We start from the raw sequence: 24,035 nt of genomic DNA on the forward strand, positions 1-24,035 counted from the left end.
TGAAGCAAACCTAAAACTCCATACTCAGCCTTCTGCCTTAACTAGGAAAACTAGTTGACAGCATCCCACTTTCTGATGGGTCCCACTGTTAGAAATGGGTCTATAACATAAGAAAATATATAATTCCATTCGACTAAAAGTTACTAGACTAGTAGTAACAATGAAATAACTCAGACAGCAGCAAAGTTTAAAACTTATTAAACTGTTATTTTAGTTGAGATAAGCATTTACAATTAAAACTTTAGAGCTGGAAAAAATCTGAAAAGTGAGACTGCACATTTCCTCTTAATAGACTATGTTAATTAAACCTGTACAGGCAGGCTATCAAGATAAGTCTCCAACCAATACGCTATGCAAGAGATACATGCTGAAGATGACCCTTGACTGCATGTGTAGGTTTTCACAATGGCCCTCAGCTCAAGTGGCTGTATGCATTTACCTCATCACTATGCAAGCAAAGCAGCAAATTCTAACCTACCAATCACTACAAAAGTTATTGATGTCATTCAAGAAACCATTATTTAAATAAAATTCAGTACAAATGAAATAAGACATACTAATTTCAAGCATAACGTTTTGAATGTTGAGCTTTTTTCGGGTGCTCTTGCAGAAAGTTTTACATCTGAAATATTGCATTTCTTCTTTCTACTATTCAATGTGGAATTAAGCTTTACACATTCCTTTGAAGCCAAAATGCACTACCACAGCTCTCACTGAATCTCTAATTTCAAGCTATCTGATCTATCTGAAAAGCGGACATGGTTGTCCACTACCAACTGAAATTAACCAAGTTTTAAAGATGTCACACGCAACATTTTCATTCACTTAAAAAGGCAATTGATTATCGGCAACAACAGATTAAGGTTTATAGCACATTTAAAATATTAATTTTCCTAAACATTTTGGCTAAAGCTTATTTTACCAAAACTTCTGTTCATAAAGATCTCATTTTTTAAAGTACTTCAGGTGGGTAGCTGCGTCAAGAATAAACCTTTTCAGAATAAACCTAGTACTTGTTCAACTTCTTTAACGGCCAATACACATAAAGGAACATTACTAGTCTGCTTGTTTCACATCTCTTTCATTCTACCCAAGAAATCTTTCTTCAAAATGTAGTAGTAAAGGGTCCTTATATTTCACAACAGGAAATCCTCAATCACTGATCAGTTATCTTTGTCTAAACATTTTAATATGCTGTACTGAACAAGTGGGAATACTTTTAAAAGAATGCAGTGCAATATTTTAGCACAGATTCTTTGTGTTGCACAATGAAACGGAGACAGCCCTATTTCAGAGTTTAACTGTCCCTTAGACCTATCCATCGCTATTGAAAAGAAGAGTAGAGTTCATGCTCAGTGCTCTTTTAATTAGCATTAGGGGGTAAGGATGGCCCACATTAGGAAGCCAATAAACTATAAGCATGTAATGCTAGTAGATTTTAGGAAATATTTTAATTGCAGCATGAATAAGGAGACATGTAAGCAATTTATGCAAACATATTGAGGAAAGTAAGCTCCTAAAAATTCCTATTTTATTAAGCTCAAGGTTATACTGCAAAAAAAGCACAAACTGTACACTTGCAAGACTAAACAAAGACACATTCAAGGAGAGACAGCAAAAGAAAAATTATCAGCCAGAGAGAATTTATCATTCACCCATTTGTGCCGTGAGCGAGTCATCTAAAGTAAAACAAACATGAATACAATTGCAGTTTTGTACTTTGACTCATCCCCACACCATACAGTGACTGTAACTAAACAGAACTTAATGTGCAGCCAGCCAAGACAACCTTCAAACTGGCAGCCACAGGTGTTGAAAAAGTTGTGCCTTGCCAAAAGGCTCTAAAAGGGATGCTAACATTATAACTGCCTTCTTCTTCATGCTCCTCAACAGACAATAGCAAGGCTTTCAGGGCGCTTTGAGCACAACCAACAAAAGGGAAATGTTTATGCCCAAACAGCAAAATCTGCTGTTTATTTCCCCAAAAAAAGAATTCCCCCACTACCACCAAAAATGATATGAACATGAATTTAACTTCAAGGTCAACAGAGTAAGAACACGGTGAATGAGTGAAAGAAGAGGGCAATTTCCTGATTAATCTAGTGTAAAGCAATCCAGCAAGGCTGAATCATTTTCCTAATGAGGCTCATAAGTAAAATGTGACCCAATGTTAACGAAAGGCTGAACTGCAGGAAAAAGAAACACCACCACCCTGAAATATCAATTAACCGATAATTTAATGTCTTCTAATCACTGATTTGTTTGCATAGTTATCATCACTACCACGTGAGTTAAATTCATTCAGGAGAAATAGCACAATAGCAGGTACTGCTTACCTCTCATTTTATTTGGCAACTTTTCCAGGTCTTATATACAATAATATACAATATAAATGGCATACAGAAATGTGAGGAAGCATCCCAGTACTCCTGTTTTGACAAAAGACTAGTCCTACACCTAGCAACAGCCAAAGGGACTATTTTTTTTTTACTCAAACTGGTACCTGCTCTAAAACAATTTTAAACTATTCCCACAGGAAAATGAGGAGGTATTAGATTCAAGATTTCTGCTTTATTTTGCAGAAATCCCAAATGCTATGACAGGGTCCCACAACTGTCATCAAATACATTTCGACAAGAGAAAAATGTGAAAATCCCAAAAATAAGTTTTCACTAAGAGAGAAATCAAGTTGAAATCCTTCTCGTGTCCAGTCCAGTATTAACAATGGATGTGGTGTGATGATATGGGCATTTAGTCCTAAGACAATCAACCTTTGTATTGTAAAAGGATACATGCTGCAAAATATATAAGAATGTTGCACTCTAATAAGCTACCTATTCCTTAGAATAGGCTTATTAGAATACTCAACACTGACTTAGAATACATTCATGAAATGTATTTGTGCGATAACACTAATATATAAAAATTTACAGTGACATGTATATACAACAAATAATAATGCCAGCTGAACCTAGGATACCAACACATTGTTGTGGCATGCAAAACAGAGGAGAAAGACGAGACAGGATACAGTTAGTATGGGCACCAAATAGCAACTAAAACGACCAGCACCTCTACAGTAAAGAAGAGTAATGAACAATCAACAAGGCTAGTCCGAAAGTCAAGGACACACCAAAGAACGCAACAGAGGCAATGGACGATGTCTAAATAGAGGAGTGTTGAACTGACTGCCACAGAAACGTGGTCAGGGCAGTTTTATTAACTCAGGTAAGGAAGTGCCACCTGTTCAGTTAGTAATGCAATGGCCTGCATGTAGTTTCTGATGGTTTCCTTTTCTTTACATTTCACTCTTGATTCTGAAGAAATACATGGGATTGCACTTTGTCATGTGTCTTCGAGAACTTTAGATGAACATGTCTTTTACCTGTACAGCAATCAGAAATTATAGTACTATGCAGTTACTTAAAATACAATTTTACATTTTAAGCATACATTTTTTGTTTAGATGCATCTTTCTACACTCTCATTTTCACTTAATCTGAAAAAAAATGCAATTACACCCCGCAGTTAGTTGTAGAAAATGGATGAAAATGACAGATTACAGCCCATTACTGTATAATGTATGTTTATTAACTACAATACAATTATTTACTATATGTCTCAAAAGGGAGCAGTATTTCATTTGACTAAGGAAAAACAACAGAGATTTCTTTATTTAATATATACACAGATCCATACACACTTGTACTGTACTTTGCATGTGCTACCAGCCCTCCAGATGTATTTTTGCTCTTTAATTTCAACAACCTACTATAAGTTTCCATTTCCATTAAAAATACGTTACTTGCAGAAAATAGTAAAAAAGTCTAAATATTACATCACATCAATTGCTGTCTTATAGAACTTCCTTTATTCCATAAAAATCTATTAAAAAATAACATTTGAAAATCGTGCATGAGACAGAACAACTGCAGTATTTATAGACAAGCAGAATTCAGTTCCTATAATCAGATTTGGGTCCTCCTCAACACGATTCCTGCTATTTAACCTTCACCTAAGCTACAAACGCCATCCCAATTTCTTTATTATAAATTGGCTGTTATGAAATGCTGTTAACCTGCTGCGTTAACTTGACCCTATCAAAGTTCTCAGCTGGATGTAAATGATGTCACTGACAAACAAGAGCTGAACTCCACATTGAAGTATTCTGAATTTCAATAAGCTAAAACTAAAGTGCTACTGACAGCAAGTCAAAAAACATCTAGGCCAACATATCAGGTATGTAAGCTTGATGAACAAATGATACAAATAACAATACAACTGTCAATACTAAGAACTACTCAATGTAAGATTTAATAACATTAATTAAAATTGAGGATATTAAGATCTGAATACTGATCTTTCCATAGTGTACCCTTAAATGATGTAGAATTTTTAATTCTGAACTACCACATCCAATAAAATCCAATTGCTATACTGTAACTAATTTTAGGATATAGCATTAATGATGGATTTTCATATGAACATGATAGAATGAGCCACTGATGTCTTAAACGATTAGGCGGAGTTCAAATGTATCGTTGGGGAAGCAGTGCCAAAGGCACGGTCGCCACAAGCCAACCTTTTTCTTCTCACCCTGCTGATATTTTTCTTTAAAGACTGCAGTTTTAGGCATGCTGGCTTTTCTTCTATCTTTGAATCACATGCTTTTAAACTCCAGCACCAATTTCACCTCAAGCAACATGAGGTTCTTCTTTATTAACTGCTCATAAATTCATTAAAATGTCACATAACTTCCAAAATAGATTACATCTTCGAAATTTGGGCTCCAACTTAAAAAAAGACAGCATCCATCCAGAGAACAAATAAGAATTTATGAATAACAGCTTTGCACGAATTCAGCCCAATTGCCATTCAAAATAAACATCCTTGTCTCAGTTCATTTGTTGCCAGGAAGAACAATGGATAACCATGTCTAACGATCACCATATGAGTAGTAAGAACAGAGCCTGGGAATGTGAATATTAAAGCATCTGTTCCGCCTAGTTTAAACCAGAACAGCGAGAGTTTGCACCAATAAGGTTTCCCAAGAAAGCAAGACAGAACCACCAACCTAGTGTGATGTCCGAGTAAGCAGCCCTACTTCATCCACAGGTCTTTTTTTTTTTTAAATAGAGTCACTCAAAGGAAAGATCTGGTGAACCCCAGAGGTGACACCAAGGATATACTATGTTTGACTTCACTTCTCTCTTATTTCCTTTTTTTTTCTGGTACAGTTGACAGTAATCAAAGCCAGACAACATGTTTTTTATAAATTCAGGGAAAGAAAAAGTGTAAATTAAAGCTGGAGTGAAGTATCTAGCAGCTTTAATATGCAGTGAAGACTCAAAAGTCTTATAAAAACAGTGAAAGGGTTAAAAAACTAACTGGTATTAAAATTTGCTCTTAATAAACTGCTAAATTTGAGTGAGAGACAAAAGGAAATATACAGTGTAAGGTTGGTAGAGTGGTACAGTACTGGCCCAGTTATTTCACTCTAAAAAGAGCTGCAAATCTAACAGTGTACAAGAAGACTCAGGTTTTGTGCTTCTTTTTTAAACTAAGTGACAGGCCATTTGTCTGGCCAACCAGCAGGTGGTAACTGTTTAAACATCACTAGAAAAACAAGAGGGAGTTACCGTGCAGTTGGTATTAAAAAGATCTACAGCATGTTATTAACATTAATTTGCATTGACTAAACTTTCAAAATCCACATTTTTCTCCAACCAAACCTATTAAAATTCAAAACACAACGACAGCAGACTCACTAATATATTTTGTACTTTTACAGCTGGAGAAATACCGACTTCCAAAATAACACTATTAACAGCAAAATGAATCTGGACTAGTAGCATCTATAGTACAGCCATAGATTTGCAATATAAGCTAAAGTAATGTCAAAATTATGCAACAGCAGCAGAGGTGGGGGTTATGAGTGACTTTTAAATAGAGGCAGACCAAGCACTTTACAAACAGCTCTGGACCCGTTACACATGACCAGAATACAAAACAACTGGCTTTTCCTCAGTGGAAGTACAACTGGAGTATTAAAAAAAGAGCATCAACAGAAGTCACAATGCATGACCTAATGTGAATAAACAAAGACATACTCACGCATAAATATGTGGACATGTTTTGACTCGGTGTGACCCCTAGCACAAACAACTTCATTGGTTCAGTTTGTGGTGTTCAACATAAGGTCCACGCAGACGTAGAGTACCGTTAAGGGCTTGCAAAGGTTAGCGCCTTCACTAAATGATTAGTTGTCACACACAGAATTTGACAGTACAATGTGGAAGCTGGGACTGTTCCCTGGTAAAGTACTTTCAATCAAGCAGCGTAAAAACATTGAAACCTTGCTTTAAAATAACAAAATGGAATATGGCTCTGTCAACTAAAAGAATAACAGCATCCATATCATTTGACCCTTTATGTCAGTTTATAAATGAACTTTTTTTGTGTACCAACTGGTTAATTTACTCCGAGTCTTCAATAAAATCATGTTCTGTTAAAAATGAGTTCGTAGAAAATAAATTGCGTGCTCATGTATGAGAGATCTGTCCTCTTTTTTCAGTGGTAAATATAGACTGAATTTCTGAATTGATAGGGAATTGATTAGTTTATGCAGCAATTTGAATATTGAAACTGCATCCCATAAAATAACCCCAAAAGCATTAAACAAGAATGACAATACAAAGTCAAAATATTCCCTGAGCTGAGAGAATGTCAATGGCAAATATAACACTCACATCAAGAGTCCCAGAGAGATTTCCATCTCGCATATTGCTAACAATTCACATTTAAATCAAATCTAACCAACCAAAGCCATCCATCACATTTCAGAAAGGATTAGTTTAGAAATTTGGTAAAACACAGTTTTACATCTCCTTCACCACTATGTTTGGTGAGAAATACAGTGCCTTGTAAAAGTATTCAGACCCTTGACCAATTTTCTCATTTTACTGAATTACAAATCCTACATTGAAATCCTACTGTGATATTTTTATTTTGTAAGCACTGAAACTCTATTAATTAATTATTTTAATGTGACATTGTTTTACATTATAAAATGTTCTTAAGAAAAATAAAAAACTGAAATACGCTGTTTGCATGAGTATTCAATCCATGTGTTGTGGAAGCTCGAAGCCTAATGCGGACACAATTGCCTTACAATTGGCCTCTACCTGTGAATCATTAAAATAACTGCCACATTTTCTGGATAAAACCCCCACAGTTAAGGATTCATTATTCAGGTTGTGAATCTGAAGGACAGCTGTGAAAATGAAGAATAAAGAGCATTCCAAAGTAAAACAGATAAAAAGTAAGAGATAAAGTAAAACAAATGAAGAAATTAGGAAAAGGGTACAAAACAATATCCAAGTGTTAGGATGTCCCAGTGGGCACGGTTGGAGCAATTATCAGGAAGTGGAAGCTACATCAAACCACTCAGACACTGCCTAGAAAAGGTCGTCCCTCAAAACCCTCTGCATGAACAAGAAGGAGACTTGTGAGAGAAGCCACAGAGAGGCAACAATCACTTTGAAGGAGCTACAGAGTTCAGCAGCTGAGAGCGGAGTAAAGGTGCACCAATCAACCATATCATGAGCTCTGTGTAACACTGGCCTGAATGGGAGGATGGCACAAAAGAAGCCATTACTCAAAAAGAACCATGTGAAAGTATGTCTGGAGTTTGCCAAAAATAGTGACCCAGTTGTGATGTGGGAAAAGATTTTGTGGTCAGATGAGACCAGGATAGAGCTTGACAATGATCCCAAACACAAGGCCAAAGTTACATTGGAGTGGCTCAAGAACAAAACAGTGGATGTCCTACAATGGCCTAGTCGAAGCCCTGATCTCAACTCAATTGAGAACCTGTGGCACTATTTGAAAATTGCAATCCGCAAGCATCATCTGACTAACCTGAACAACCTGGAGCAAATCTGCCTTGAAGAATGGGCCAGAATCACTCCTGAACAGTGTGCAAAGCTGGTGCATACTTACCCCAAAACACTTAAAGCTGTTATTGCTGCAAAAGGAGGCTCTACAAAATACTAAAATGTGGGGATTGAATACTTATGCAAACCGCATATTTCAGTTGCAAAACAATGTCACATTAAAATAATTAATTTTGAATTTCAGTGTTTTGAAATTAAAATCTCACAGAGAACAAAACTTCAATGTAGGATTTGTAATTCAGTAAAATGAGAGAATAGGTCAAGGGTCTGAATACTTTTGCAAGGTATTGTACTTTAAACCAGAATTTAACATGAAAGATTAAAATATTTTTAGAATCCTTTTCTAAGGTCAAAGCAGGACAGTAGTTAGCAGGAGCCAAGATCGAAAGAGCACAGATAGGCTGCAAATCTGTGAAAACTTTTATCCACTCTCTAAAGATAAAGCATTCTAAAGCACCACTAAACCATGGGAAACTGAGGGAGGTTTTTAAATTGTGTTTGTGGGTAATGTCGCATACTGTATGCACACAGTTTTAGATTTGATTGGGTCTATGGTGACACTTCTTCTAAAGAGAGGGTTTGCTACTGTGAAAACTGAGGATCTGTTCTGATTTTGTCTCCACCACCAGATCTCCACTCTATCAATTATGGGCAAAACAAAAACCAAATAATTCCGGATTGATTTTTATTGTCTCTTCTGACAAAGAATCCAAAGTCAGTCTAAAAAAAAGGAGCTTAAAATACAGCTCCAGAATGGGCACCAATCACAAATAATGCAGTAATCCTCAAAGCATTGCACTGCCAAAAGCAATGCATAACCAGATCTTAGCTACTGGCGCGCACACACACGTAAACAAAATCATACAAAACCTCCTCTCTTCACGTAGAATGTGCACTTCAACAGTATTTAACATTGACAGAATTGTGGTTTTGAGTATTTTTTTAAAAACTTTTATCCAGATGAGTCAATCGAGATCAATTTGTCATCTACAGTGACAACCTGGAGAGCAGCCATTTATACAGCAGGGTATTTCCTGGATCAGAGTGATGTACCTTGCTGAAGGGTACAAAAGCAGCCTTCCAGCTGGGATCTGAGCACATGATTCTCCACTGTGGAGTCCAGAGCCATAACCCCTATGCCACACTTCTGCAAGCCTTTTGCTTAGTCACCAATACTTCTCCACTGATACATCAGACATAGAGGAAGTAATTTAACCTAGAACAGAACAAGGGTGCAGCTCTCCAAATGTAGATTACTGTTCTGTACTGTTACACGTGGCTAAAAAGACTTCCCTCTTTTAAGCTCCTGAAAGCTTACTACACCCATTTAATAGGAACGGTACACTTTATCGTCTATAGAAATAAGGTATTCATTATAAAGAATAGCATTTCTGAAAAGGAACTTCAGGTGAACCACCCTACACTTTTACAGCTTGCCTTTTGTTAAAATGCCCTAAGTACGTAGTAGTCTTTAGCATTTCACTTTTGCTGAAATGACATCTCAGTAGCTAAATCGGTTCGCATAATCATCTCTTAAATACAAGGTTGGTAGTTCAAGGCCACCTAGGAGATATAAAAAATGATCATGTTATTACTTCAACTCTTATGCATGCAAATGTGTACCATCAGGTAAGAAAATGCAAACAAAACGCTGATCAGAATAAATCCCACGGTAATATTAGGCAGGACTTTAGCTGAATGTGTGGTGATGCCATTAAAAATCCATAACGTTGACAAAAAACTTTAACATGTTCTGTCAAGTATTGATTTAGCATTCAGATTCCTGAACTTCATAATACTTTTCCTGCCAAAGCTAAAAATGGGTTGTGCTGAGGTTGTACATAACATCACACTGGCTCATAAGAATGCCGATAAGCAGAATCTGACTGTTCCCTTGCATAAAGATAACATTCCTATGTCAACCTGTATCAAATGCAAGCAACCTGACATCAGTATCAGGATTTTTTTTCTGCATTGACTTGTTCACTCCATCATGGCTTTCTAACGTCTATGAAACTGAGATTACTAGCACATACATCAGTACCAAAATGACAATGTTCTAAAAACATTAGAATGTTGATCCATAATCAGAAAAAGTCAAAATTTAGTTAAAAATGTGTCTTTGAGTGGGGGGGGGCGGCGTCAGTGTGCGTTGGCTGCAAAGGAACGAGTAGAGATTAACTCCACGCTGAGGAGCAAAGAAAACTCAGTATGGAATTCATCTTTACTTGTACCAGAAATATTCAGAATATGAGGGTTTGCCCTGTATGAAAACCTTGGCTATCAAACAATTTGAACTTTTGCAAAAGGCACATTTTTCAATGTATGCATATATTTAAAAGCAGTATTGTAAAAGCAGCTGTAAAGTCGCAAAAGACAGTTCATCCTGAACACAGACTGCAAGCAGCATGAAAGACAGCTCCTCTGGAAAACATCCAAGACTTCCAAAGCAAAACTAAAACTCCTCAATCTGAAAAATTAACAATCACCAAAAAACAGTTTCAGCTTTTATAGTCTTTTAATTCACTAATCTTTATATTCTTATCTTGTCATGAGATTCTCCATATAGATGGCCACAGATAAGTGCATTATTGTCACATAAATTTACCTCTCTTAACTATTCCTTTTTATTTTTTAAATAGTTGATTTTTTCTAAAGGTGTTACAAAGGTTAAGACAATAACTATTTAAGAAAACCAGAGCTCTGGTATTATGATTTATGATTTGGATCTACAACATTACACACATTCTTGATTCTTTTCAACTATACAACTACATGTAAATAATTTTTACTTCCATTATCTTCAAATGTATTTGTCAAACTACGGATCTGTGATAATAATAGTTTTTTTTAAAAAAATACAATTACAATTAGAGTTCCTTAAGGGTCTAAATCATCACACGTATACAGCAATATATTGGCTGGAAGAGACAATCTTTGTCCAATTGCTTATGAAGTGTTCCAGGATTAACGCAAAATTGGAAGGTAAAGCTATTTTTTAAAAATCCAGCTATTAATTAGAATTAAAAAATAATGCAGAGTATGATAATGCTTCTCAGTAACACATCCCTTTTTAAATAGTCCTATTTGCAATGCAGCCTGATGTAACTGAAAATAATACGTGGATTAGCACAGTGATTTGCTACTTAATTTCAGGGCATTGCTTATATATTTAAGTGATCAGTCAGTTCATTTCCATAATACACGTAAGGATAATGAAACCAGCTACTAATCAATCTAAAATATGTGTATAATTCTCGGTTTTTCATTCTGTTTTTGATTAATGTAATTAATCCAAAGTTAAGACATTCTGATTAATTAATCAGCCATCGACAACTGAACCCCCTCCCCCCAAGAGCGCAGTAATCTGATGATGTAGGTTACATTCAAAACAGATGTGGGGTCCTAGTGGTTGCACTGCTATTAAGGCATTTTAGAAGTCCCTTTATTAACCCCGCTCAGCTATGCACCAGGGATACCAAAACACACACGGTAATCGATTTTTTTAATACATGTATATAAAGCCTGACTACGAAATGAAAAAAAAACAATTATAAATGTATACTAATTAATACTTTATTAATACTTCTATTGGACGAATGCCAAATAAACAACTGTAAAGGATTCTAGCACAAAACCTACAAACACATTTTTTTAGTTAAAGGGTTTAAAACTACAAGTTGTGTGCATTTTGTTAAACATTAGCATTTCAAGAGCCCTACAGCCTTTTTAACTCCACCCCACCCTTGCGCAGATCTTTAAATCCCTCCAGGACATTACCACCCGAGAACAAAAGGGGCGAAAACCTGGCATACCTTTGACTACACACAAACGCCATGTCCCAAAGAAGATTCTTAAAAGTAACTATAGTTTGATAAACATTCATCAAGTCATAACTTCATGAGGGCATAATTGTTTTTTTTTTTTAATTGGGATTCCAAAAGATTCATTGATAGTCAGTGGAAAGAGATCAGGGGGTGGAATAGTGGTGTATAAATATCGGACAGGTCGACATCGGCAATTAAAAGGAACTGTTGGGAGGGATACATGTAACAGGCTTTGTTGATAGAAAACAATGTTCGACCGCATTTTAAAAAAACTTTAAAACAAAGCATTTGGGTACAATCGGCGTGGCAAAAACTGTTCTGTGTTTTTGCTACCAAGTCAAAACGGGTATGCGTTGTATGTATTTATATGCAAAGGCACGAAAAACTTTAATTTGAACTGGAGTGAGAGCCTTACAGTCCGCAAAATTGATCCGATGCAGCTGGATTCCAAAACGACGCAGTTCGTTTAATTTAAGCGCTATTCCCACATGACATGCTTGACAAGCGAGATCAATTAACCTGTTTAATAATAGCAACAATATACATTTCCTTGTCTACATACAAATCAGTGGTTTCAGAAACAGGGAACTACCTCAACAGGTACCAAACGATTTTCACCATGACTAAAACCCAAAACCCTGCATTCTGTAAACGCTCTTGTTTTCTTTAAATCGGTGGACTTCAGCAGGAATACTTCTTTTAGAAAGTTTGTCGAAGAAGTGTTTACAGATCTAGCGGGTGAAAGAAAACTATTTGGATAAAGAGGTTACCGAAAACAAGTGTATACCTGTATGTGCGTCTTCGCAACGCTGTGAAATATTCAGGTTTCAAAGTTTCTAATGATCAGAGTTTGTATAGTCTTGCAGTAGAATACTACTAACTTCAAACATCCACCCACAGCAGGAATAAACTGAAAATGTTTCACTGAAAACCGTACACGTCCCACAATATTGTTACTCGGCGTTTGTTGTAACACTTCTTCACCTGGAATCCACAGACTGGTGAAATAATATCCGAGAAACGTGTTCTTAAACCTGGGTGAAGTCAGCCTGATAAAACAAGCACTGTCCGGGGATAAAGTACTGCAAAATGCTTTGACGACCTTTTCTCGAAAGACACGAAAGTTTTAAACGATATCGTTCGTTTCACCTTTATCTCCGTTTAGCCTAGTTTATGTACCGGGAAAACGATTAGAGAGCAAACTATTCAGGAACGCATCAATATCCAGATTCTCGGGTAAGCCGGGAAAAAAAAACTTTTCTTTTTATTCAGCTTTCTCTAAAGACCAAGGCGAGCACACCTTGATGGGATCGTTTCCAAACTGCGATCTTTAACTTTCCTCGCAGCTGAAACAAAAAAAAAAAAATACTAGGAAAACAAGTTGACTTACCAGCAGTGAACTGCGGCGCAACTCTTAGGAGAGGTACAGAAAGCAATATAAAATGCAGAACGATCGAATCCATGTTTGTTTTTTCCAGTTTTCAAAGTTTTAAAAACTGTTTTTTCAGGTTTGATTATTCCTGCTGGTTCCTGTGCTCCATTCTCACTCCTGTACTCTCGGTTACTTTGTTTCTCGGCGAGTGGGGAGAAACTAATCTGACGTCACTCCCTCTCGATTCAAACACTGCTGCTGTTTGGAACCGTGGACTGGAAAGAGATTACAAGCTCCCTCTTCTGGCTGATAGTCGCCACTCCCCCGAAAGTTTTCAGCAAAACAGGAATTTCAGGTAGGGCCCACAACAGCTTCTCACATTTTTTTTTAAACTGAATAGCGTCGTTTGTTCCGGTACAGCAGATTTAGCTTTCAATTCTGTTTATGCAGACTGCACGTGGAACAAGTTTACAGCAATGCCAGTGTCAGTGGACGGACACTAGTTTAAAGCATTACATTATAAAAATAAGGTTCAAGTAGTCTTAACCCAAGGTTTCCAACTAGAAGTTGGGGGGGAAGCTAATTCGATGCATGCATCAGCTGAAATCCCACAACCCAGCAAAATATATATATATACAAATGACATCGTTATAGTTTTGAGGGCCAATCTCTTTCCATCCACCCATTTTCTAGCCACTTCGTCCAATACAGGTCCTGGGCACGAGGCAAAGAGCGATGGCAGTGCACGCCCTGGATGGGACACCAGTCCACTGCAGCGCGCACGCACGCACACGACGGGGCCGATGTTCCCAGCAGCCAGTGAAGTGACCCGTCTATCCCTGGACTGTGAGGGGAACCCCACTCCAGCACCAGGAGAACACAGACAGCGCCCCAGGTCCTGAACAGGGCCAGGGGCTCCCGTACCGCAAGGCAGCAATACTCACCTCTGCGCCACCATGCCTTCTCTTCCCATTATTACTTCAGTATAGTATTATTTCACATCTATATAATTTCATATTTATAGTAGAATTTCATGTAATTCATCGAATAATGGATATTTATTGATGGATACTTATTATATTATTAAAAGACACACATCCAGAGGAGAATTGCACAGAATAGGAACTGAAGCCTCAAAACATAGCAATGAAAAAAAGATGTACTGTCAACATGTGGGGATAGGGCTATTATGATTTACTACTTTAAATCTATGTATTGTGATTACCAGGCATTCTTATTGCTCTGTGCCATGTCTGTAATCATAGTGATTATGTTCGAAATACTTACAGATAAGGAAGCTGTGCCCAAATTTTACATCTGAATGCAATTATTGTTTAAAACTGGCAGAGGTTCAAGTTTGTGTCCTTAAAAAAGGAAACTGTGAGCTTAAAACAAGCTTTCAGTGACAACTTTATACAGATATTGACTTTGGCTTTTATTTTCCAAATTCTTTACTGTGTTTCATATAAACCTACTAAAGATTTGAATATCTTTCAGATCTGAAAACCAGTATGAATCTATTATTACAAGAGTAATTCATTTTAAAAACCTTAAGCAGGATGTGTTTAAATATACTCAGTAGTCTTGTATTGACCACTGAATGAGGAGAGGCACTTGTACAGTTTAATTAGATTTGATATACATTAACACAGATAAACAATTTCAAAAGGATTTTTTTTATCTTAAAGTAAACTGTAAGAACATTTGTGTACAGTATGTGGTCTCTTTATAAACTCTTTGTTCTGATGTTGATGTTATGCATAAGGAATGTACTCTTACTTATACTGAAAACATCAACAGCACTATCCATCCTGCTTAATAAACAACAACAAAACAGAGCTCTTGTCTAGATTAAGCATCTTTACATCTTTAACAGGTTCACCTAGAGGATATCACTGAATAATAAATACTAATTGCTCAATACGTTTTCTAATGCCTCATCTAAATAGAAAATATATTTCACGGTGCCCTTTGGAGAGCTGATTGTTTCACACAAAACTAATCTGCATCAAATACTTTTCTAGAGTCTATACACTCTACAGAGCTATATAAATTAAAGTACATTAAAAAGAATAAACTTTGCTTAAAGAAATAAGCAAATCAAGCAAACGTTATAGCAGAATGTATTTTTGTAGAATATTAGAAACAATCTAAATATATCTAGGATGAATCATTCTCTTGCACAATAACATGGAATTAGCTGCAAAAACTTTTACTTTTCTTGTTGACGTTTTACCTGTCTGAGTCATACAGAACAGTGACATGACTGCACGTGATGTGTTCATGTAATTAGTCACCATGGTGGAACACCTGTCTGTGAGCTATCAAAACCAGCAGAGAAGCAGACAAGGGTCTGAAGGCTTGAATCAGCGCTCAGGCTGTGGGCAGTGCTGTAAACATTTACAATCAAAGGACTTGTCAAGCCTTCAGATAAAGGAAATGTGGGAAGGGAAACCTAGAAGGTGCCGATTTAAAAAGTAAAAAAAAATTGGACAGTTTATAGTCAGCTCTTACCTTGCAGCGCCAACAAATTACCCTCATGCTTTCTGTCTTGAAGTCACTGAGGGAGAATCAATGGCAGGTAATATTGACAGAACATGATGGCTTGAAATTGAAAAACCAAGCAAAGACAACAAAGCGAATATGTTAGCAAAGCTCAAGGCTGCAGGTTGGCCCTTGGAATGGGAAAAATGCCTAAACAACTGACACAAACAGCTTCTTTTACAACAAGGCCTATTTGTATACATTCTCTGAGAGGTGAAGGTAGCGCAGGATTATTAAAAGGGTTTTCACCATGCAGTATTAAGAACATAAATTGTGTGAGATGGAGGGGACTGGAGGCTGTGTACACAGAATTAAATGAAATCATTTGTTTGGAAACACAGTCTTACATTTATCTCTTTGCTGAGTCCTTACCTCTGCTACTGTGCTTTTGTAACGAATGACCACTATTAGTATTAATAATATTCAAATTTATGGAAAATGAGTTGTTACGTAATACATTTAATGTAGAAGTTAGATGTCCTGAGAGGCACTAACAACAACAAGAAAGCAATGAGCTATTCATTTTCTTTTTCAACTGTTTGGCAAACTGCCATGTTATGATAATTTGCTCCAGTTTTCACCTGGTATAACAAACAAATGAGTCACACCCTTTGAAAGCTCAAACAAAAAGACTGAGTATGTTATAGTACATGGATTAGGTGAGAAGTAGTTCAAGTTATATGCCTATGTCATGAGACTGGATTAATCAAGTGCTACCTTGATATACAATTAAACATTAACATAAAATATAGTAAAAAAATCTAATTCCATATACTGAATCTAGTTCTCATATAATATAGAAATGTATACATTTTCATTTACATTACTTTATAAGCCATGTGTTCCTGTTGCATTACTTCTTAAATATAAGTATTTTACTCAGTCGTCATGTAACATGACATTTTTATGTTAGGTGAAAGAACTGTGTTGTCTGAGATTCAGTGCTTCAGACACACAAAAAGCATACATTGGTAAAGTATTGATTATTCAGTCTTTCGACTACTTTTAAAAACGTCCTAAAATATTGTATTCCTTTTGCTTCAGCTACCCCTCTCCTGAAAATACTATCCCAATGATAAATTCAAGTGCTTTTTTGAAGTCTTGGAAATGTCCCTGAGGAATCTTTCAATGCTTTCCCTGCTGACAAAAGAGGTGCACAAAGATTTCTTTAAAAACTCATCTTGTTTAATTCATCAGAATGGTATTGTTTTGAAGTAATATCATGAAGATGAAGTTCAATCCTCTTTTGGTTTGGTGCCACTATAAGCATAGTCCTTCTTCAGAGGTTAGCATAATCATAAGTTATTGAATGCTATTTTTTTTTTGCAATCTCTAAGGAATTATAAAAAAAAAGTTTTTAGTTTTTTGTGTACTTGGGGTTTTGTTTAGTTTGCGGTTTTACAGTTAGTATTTTTCAGTTGTCAAGTATTGTGCTAAATATTCAGTTCTTTATACATAGATAAAACATTTCCTGCATTTTACTCAATTTGTATCAACAATCAACTTGTAAGCACTTGACCATAGTCAAAAATGAATTCTATCTTATTATTCTGAAAAGTTTCCACAAACAAAAATAAAGAGATTTCACTTTTTGGGAATACAGTATGACATCCTAATTCAAGAAATGTATAACTATTCCTTTGAATCTCTTCTCCTGTAATATTTGATTTGGGGGTTAGGGGTATCAATTTACATACTGTTCAAGTTCAATAAATGTTCAGGTTTTGTAGGCCACATTATACTGAGGTATACAGAAAAACACATTCACATTGGCAAAATCTGAATTGATCTGCTTTACACATGCACTTATTTTCAAGCTTTTCAGTCTTTCCAGTCATTGAGTAAATCTTGAATAGTGATTTGCCTTTTTTCCAAATTTTAATTTAATTTGAATGTTGCAAAAATACTTTTTTTTTCTCTTATACATTACTCTTTTTGAGTGTTGTTGTGAATAATTGAGACTTGTTGAATATTGACAGGGTCCATTAATTGGTTATCCTGCATTTAAAATGGAGTGAAAGTAGCTGCACTTTGTTTTTTTTATATTTTTCTTATTTTAGAATATACATGTTTTTTTACAAAACTGACTAGACATAAAAGGCAACAAAGCATTTTCTCTGGTCTTTTTTCAGAATAATGGAAAGTGTGATCTGTCCATTGTACACCTAGACTAACGATCACGTATTCGGTGTGGTGAAAAGCACATATTTGATCACCACAATTTGCAACTCTTGGGGGATCAAGTGCATCCTGACAGATGCTCTGAAAATATCTCATTCAATGTGTTGATTACAGTCGGGCTGCTAATTCATGAAATTATAAAATTGCAAATATTTGTTTCTCCTATTATAAATAAAAACATTATGCCAGAGTTACTCAATTATATTGACAAATAAAGAAGATCCCGTGTTGGAGCAAGTTGAAAAACATTGCGTTAATCTGTCAGCACAAATAGTGAGAAGGAAATGAAAGAAGGGGGATTCAGCAGGCAGGTTGCTGGGGAAAAACCTTTCATCAGCACAGTCTTCAACAAGAAGAAAAGAACAGCATTTGCCAAAAACTACCCTAGAAAGCAAAACAACTTTTTTTTGAACAGTCAAGTGGGTTAGATGAGTTCAACTGCATTTTTTTTCTGGCTCAAATGGTAGAGTGATGGTGTGGGGATAATAATCAGAAGAATTTAAAGAGTGTGTGCTGCTCGTCATGAAATATGGAGGAGATAACGCGATGGAGAATTTAAACACGTAGAACACAATATGAGTGGAGAAATGTACAGGGGAATCTGAAGAAGCCAACCGTGAATTTAAATGTAAGAAACCTTCTGTTCCAAAGGGATTCAGGACGGACATCTAAACATCTGTTTCTACCTTAACATTTAAGACAAAATAAATATATTGGTTTTAACAGCTGTAATCGTTTCTAAAACATTTTAGTATTTGAATTTGGTATAAAAAATTACACGTAAATAAGATGCACAGAACTCTCTGAGCAATTACTGCTGAAAAAATACTTCTATAAAAATTACCTGCATTTTTTACATTAATTCGATTTAATGTAGTGTTGTGGGGTTTTTATTTACTACAACAATCAGAAATTGTAAAGGTAAATTGCAAGAGTACTTGATGACTTTTAGGAAACAATCAAACATAAGATTCTGACCATTCAGTTTATTGATATAACACCAAAAACATGCATAACAAATGTAATAGAATATATTTTTGAAATGATCTGCTGCAATACAAATGCTGGTCATTCATTCAGAGATTACAAGGAGAAGAGTTAATAACTTCAGAGTTAAAATACACATCGACTATAAAGTGTTATGGTCTACCTCATTGGTGTTGTTGGGCTCATATAATTACAAGATCCATATTCTCAGACACAAGTAAATGTGCTTTTACTGCCATGAACCAAACATCAAACTTGTTTGGAATAATAGTTAAACTCTCAATAATTATAATGTGAATAAAGAAGTATTATATTGCTTAGCACCCCAACCAAAAGTTAAAGTCATTTTGAAAATAAGTCTGTGCAACCTTTGTTTTCACAGTTCCTTTGGCTACGACGATTATGCAGCGACAACATCGATTTCCAGAACCAACCCTCAAAATGTACTCCTTTTCCATCAACAGAGGATACCCTAGCAGTGTTATTGACAGGGCCCTTGCCCGAGCCAAAAACACCCTTCGGACCATCAACTCAATCAGGCACTCCCGCCGTATTCCTTTTGTGCTTCCCAACCACCCTAACACACTTCCTATCCCCAGGACCATTAACCACAACTTTTCCATCCTACAGGATGATCCCTCCATTGGGGCCCTCTTCTCTGACCGCCCCATCATCTCAAATCGCTGACCACCTAATCTGCTTAACCTTCTTGTTCACAGCTCCCTCGACCGCCCTCAGAACCATCCACACAGGGTACTTTCTCCTGCAACAGAGCTCGCTGTATCACCTGCAAGTACACATCTAACACCACACTCATTCAAGGCCTTCAGGACTATTCCAGATCACCCAGATGGCATCTTGTACCTCCAGCAACCTTATTTACTGTATCTCTTGCGGTAAATGCCCAGCCATCTACATTGGAGAAACAGGAAGGAGACTTGGAGACCGCTTCAGAGAACATGTTAGGGCTGTGAAGATTAAAGATCTCTCCAAGCTCATTGTTTCTCATTTCACCTCTGATGGCCATGATCACACTAATCTCTCCGTTTGTGTTCTCAAAGACGGTTTTCCGAACACATGCATCAAAAAGACTACAGAAACCAAAATGATCCTGCAGCTAGGATCACACCTTCCCCCTTCTCTCAACGACAGACTACTTTTCTTTTAAATTCTCTCTATTCATTGTAGGTTTCATTTCACACCTCCATTCACCTATCTTGACTTCACACCTCCTGATTGGCCTCTCTTTCTGTCCCCTGCTCCTGCCCCTCACTCCTCCTCTCTGTCAGATTTTATTCTCCAACTACATTACCTTTGCTTACTGCCCTGTCTTTCTCGTACCTGAAGAAGGCTCCACGGCCGAAACGTTGTGTTTTCTTTCTTCTCTTTTCAGCATGGAATAAACCTATTACTTGTTCCTTTGCAGCCTAAGCATGCTGACGCAGCTCCCCACCTGAACTACTATCATCATCATAATTACACTTATATAGCGCTTTTCTGGACACTTCACTCAAAGCACTTCACACAAGTAATGGGGACTCCCCCCCACCACCAATGTGTAGCACCCACATGAATGATGCGACGGGAAACATAGCACCAGTACACTCACCATACATCAGCTATCAGTGGGGAGGAGAACAGAGTGATAAAGCCAATTCATAGATGGGGATTTCCATAATTGGTAAAGGCTAAAGGGAAATTTGGTCAGGACACCGGGTTAACACCCCTCTTCTTGAGAAACGCCCTGTGATTTTTAATGACCACAGAGAGTCAGGACCTCAGTTTTACGTCTCACCCGAAGCACGGCACCTTAACACTGGAGCTCCGTAAAAGACTGCTGTCTCAGTCCTAGGCTATACCCCTTGTTCACCTATGACTGTACAGCCACTTACAGCAGCAACCATATTATTAAGTTTGCAGATGACACAAATATTATTGGGCTGATTAACAACGATGAGTCGGCATATAGGAGTGAGGTGGAACATCTTACAAGATGGTACCTTGACAATAATCTGGCCCTGAATGTCAACAAGACAAAAGAACTCATTGTAGACTTCAGGAAACCCAGAGGGAGTCACACCACAATCAGCATCGATGGCACAGCAGTTGAAATTGTCATCTGCTTCAGGTTCCTCGGCCTTCAGATCTCCACCGGCTTGGCTTGGTCTCACAACACTGTAGCCAGTCTGAAAAAGGCACAACAGTGCTTGCACTTTCTATAACTTAAAGAAATGTGGTTTGGGGAAGCAGTTCCTCATGAACTTTTACCACAGCACCATAGAAAGTGTTCTCACTAGTGGTATCACTGTGTGGTACAGCAATACTACAATGCATGACAGAGATGCACTACAAAAGGTTGTGTCAATGACACAGAGGATTACAGGATGTGATTTACCATCAATCGGTGTAGATTCACACCATCTGCTGTCGCAATAAAGCCCAATCCATCATTCATGATCCCAACCATCAGGGCCAAAAACTGTTCTCCCCCTTGGGCTCTGGCAAGCAGTACCGCACTATCAAAGCAAGGACCACTAGACTTAAGAACAGCTTCTATCCCACTGCATTACACATTTTCAACAGCTAACTGCAGTCCCTCAGTACACATCTGTACTATGCACTTATTGCATGGCCTACCTTGCACTACTCACTACAAATATTTATTGTTCCACCATGTCTTTACTGTTCTTGCTGTCTACATTGCGTGGGGTTTTGTCTGTTGTACTGTGTATGTCCCGAGAGATCACTGTGATTAAGAATTCCAATGTACGTGTACATACGGCAATAAACTACTCTACTCTCTCTACTCTTTTTACAGTATAGCAGAGGTTCTCAACCATTTTTGGCCAGTGACCCCATTTTAAGGGCCCCAAATTCTCGTGTACCCATTAGTTAGAGCAGGGCTATTCAATTAAACGAACAAGTGGGACAAATGGGAAAATCATGTGGGGTTCGCAGGCCGAGCCAGAATACTTTGTCAACAAAAGGCTACTATAGATAACAGTTCTATATTATACCAAAACAGACTTGATATTACATGTATAAAAGCATGTTTATCCCTTCCCTTTATTTAAATTGTGTCGTGAATAACAATTCCACATAAGTAGCCATACCACACACAAATCACAGGAACTCTGTCAGCGCAAAATCCAACCCATGGAATTTGTCTGCCCTCCATGTAGTCAAGCAGAACATTTCCTGTGCTGCCCAGGAAGTTATCAGCAACACAGAATGTCCTCATGAATAGCATTCTCGTGGATGTAATGGTTTAAAGTCAATACGAGAGCATTTTTCCCCTCTGTGATAATATCCATCTGTAAGGCATAGGCTGACGATTCTTGAAGTCGCTTAGTGAGGGTGCTTTTTTGGTTGTAGGCAATGGTGTCAATTCTTCGTTTCACTGTGCTATCTGATAACGGTATTGTCTTCAATGTTAGTGCCTCTACCTCCCCGTTATTTACATTGGTTTTACCTTGTTTATAGCTGCTGGCTATAACCTATAAAAGCTGGCTCAGAGTCTCAGCAATGGTATGTGATTTCATAGCTTTAGCAATGCAGTAGCTAACTACAAAAGACCCTTATCAAAGCCCTCTCGTTAACTGTCATGGCTTTTCTAAACTGCATATGCTGCCTTTTCAACTCATTGCGTTTTCTTTCAAAAAAAGATTTTGGCTTGGCCAAGTATTACTTGCGAGTGGTCTCGAAGGGTTTTTTGAGTTTGTTTGGTTTCATACTCTCTGTGGAGAGTACATTACCGCACAGCAGGCATTTAGGCTTTTCCTCGATGTTTTCCCGGATTCGCTTAAATCCGTACTGAAGAAACGATTCATCATATTTCCGTGCTCATTTACACTTGGTTTCACTGGCAGATGTTGGTGTCGAGGTGGAGGCGACCAGAGGAAGAAATTCTTCATTTTGCTGGCTTATTAATTAAAATGCGTAACGCTAGCTACCATATAGTGTGGAACAGTGGGTGACGTTTGGGTCACGAGTGCTCATGCAAGTTGTCATGGTTACTTTCAGAGTAGAGGGCACACACTTTTTATTTTCATGAGCATGAGGGGAGCTCCAAATTGAATATATTGAAATTATGGTATGGTCCAACACCAATTTTACCTTTTTTTAATGTACTGTACTTCAGAGTTCCCTGCCTAGAACTCCGGTTGGATCCATAATAACAGTTCACAGAAATCTCCTGCAACCCCATCTGCATATCAGGCAACCCCACGTGGAGTCGCGACCCCAAGGTTGAGAAACATCGCAGTATAGTGTGCCCATCAATACTGGGGCATTGGAACCCACACAGACTGCAGGGTTACTAAAACAGATATTGGGATGTTTTTGAAAATAGATTGTTTTATTGACAAAATAGCATGCATGTAAAGTATAGACATTACATGAATTGAAAACAGACATTTTCTAAAGTTTGTAAAACTGTGTCAACTCATACTCAGGATGATTTCCTTAGAAGTGTCCTACAAAGTCTGGGTAATGATGGAGAACAAACTAGAGGTGACAACATGCTGTTTTTTGAGGATGAATGGATGATATTGTCATTCTGTAATTGAACAACTTTTCAATTCACTGATAACCATGTTGCAGTAAAAAGAACCCAGCTAAGAAAAATAAGTACTGTCCCTCTGGGGCTTTTTACAGCTTTGTAATACAGGCAGCAATACAGGTCATGTGATCAAAGAGATACTGTACTCCTAACACTGGTCCAGATGGTAAAAACAAGTGTTGCTATATGTAAATGAATGTTAGCACATTCAGTATAGTTACTGTGCAGTATATTAAAAATGTTTTAGGTTTTTTTTTTTGTTTAATTAGTGTAAAGTAATTAGTATAAAGCCTCTGTATTACACTACCAAAAGCATTTCTAATATAAATATATGTAGTTCATTGAATTTGTATATAAATGCCAGTACCGCATTCTGATTTATTTTAAGACTAATTATAAATGATAAAATTTAACTATTTCAGTTACAACTACAACAGTTACAAGCAAAGGGAGGTCATTTCTTCAAGGAAACCAATGAACCAACATCACAATAGAAACTTAACAAAGCGTAAGAGTTTTGTCCAGACTCTTGCATCCTATTTTTAGTGTTATATGAATTTTTTTAGTATTTGCTTTTGGTCCTCATTTCACTAATGAAATCAAACTTG

At 37.1% G+C, this 24,035-nt stretch overlaps 1 protein-coding gene and 1 long non-coding RNA gene across 13 annotated transcripts in view; one reads left to right on the top strand and one right to left on the bottom strand.

Moving 5' to 3' along the window:
- The window catches only part of ptprk (protein tyrosine phosphatase receptor type K), a 242,058-nt gene extending 228,666 nt beyond the window's left edge, over positions 1-13,392 (bottom strand). For all 12 annotated transcript variants that reach the window (XM_088626876.1, XM_088626873.1, XM_088626872.1 and 9 more), the window contains exon 1: positions 13,173-13,392. In XM_088626876.1, the coding sequence (XP_088483002.1) occupies positions 13,173-13,245 (73 nt within the window). In that variant the 5' untranslated portion in view covers positions 13,246-13,392. The remainder of the gene's footprint in view (positions 1-13,172) is intronic.
- LOC148675577 (uncharacterized) lies at positions 13,377-14,992 on the top strand. The gene is made up of 2 exons (XR_015935542.1): positions 13,377-13,509; positions 13,866-14,992. It is a non-coding gene; the product is annotated as an uncharacterized LOC148675577 (long non-coding RNA).
- The last annotated feature ends 9,043 nt before the right edge of the window (positions 14,993-24,035 follow it).

Source organism: Lepisosteus platostomus, chromosome 3 (assembly GCF_059453375.1).
Source record: "Lepisosteus platostomus isolate fLepPlt1 chromosome 3, fLepPlt1.hap1, whole genome shotgun sequence".
NCBI classification, from domain to species: domain Eukaryota; kingdom Metazoa; phylum Chordata; class Actinopteri; order Semionotiformes; family Lepisosteidae; genus Lepisosteus; species Lepisosteus platostomus.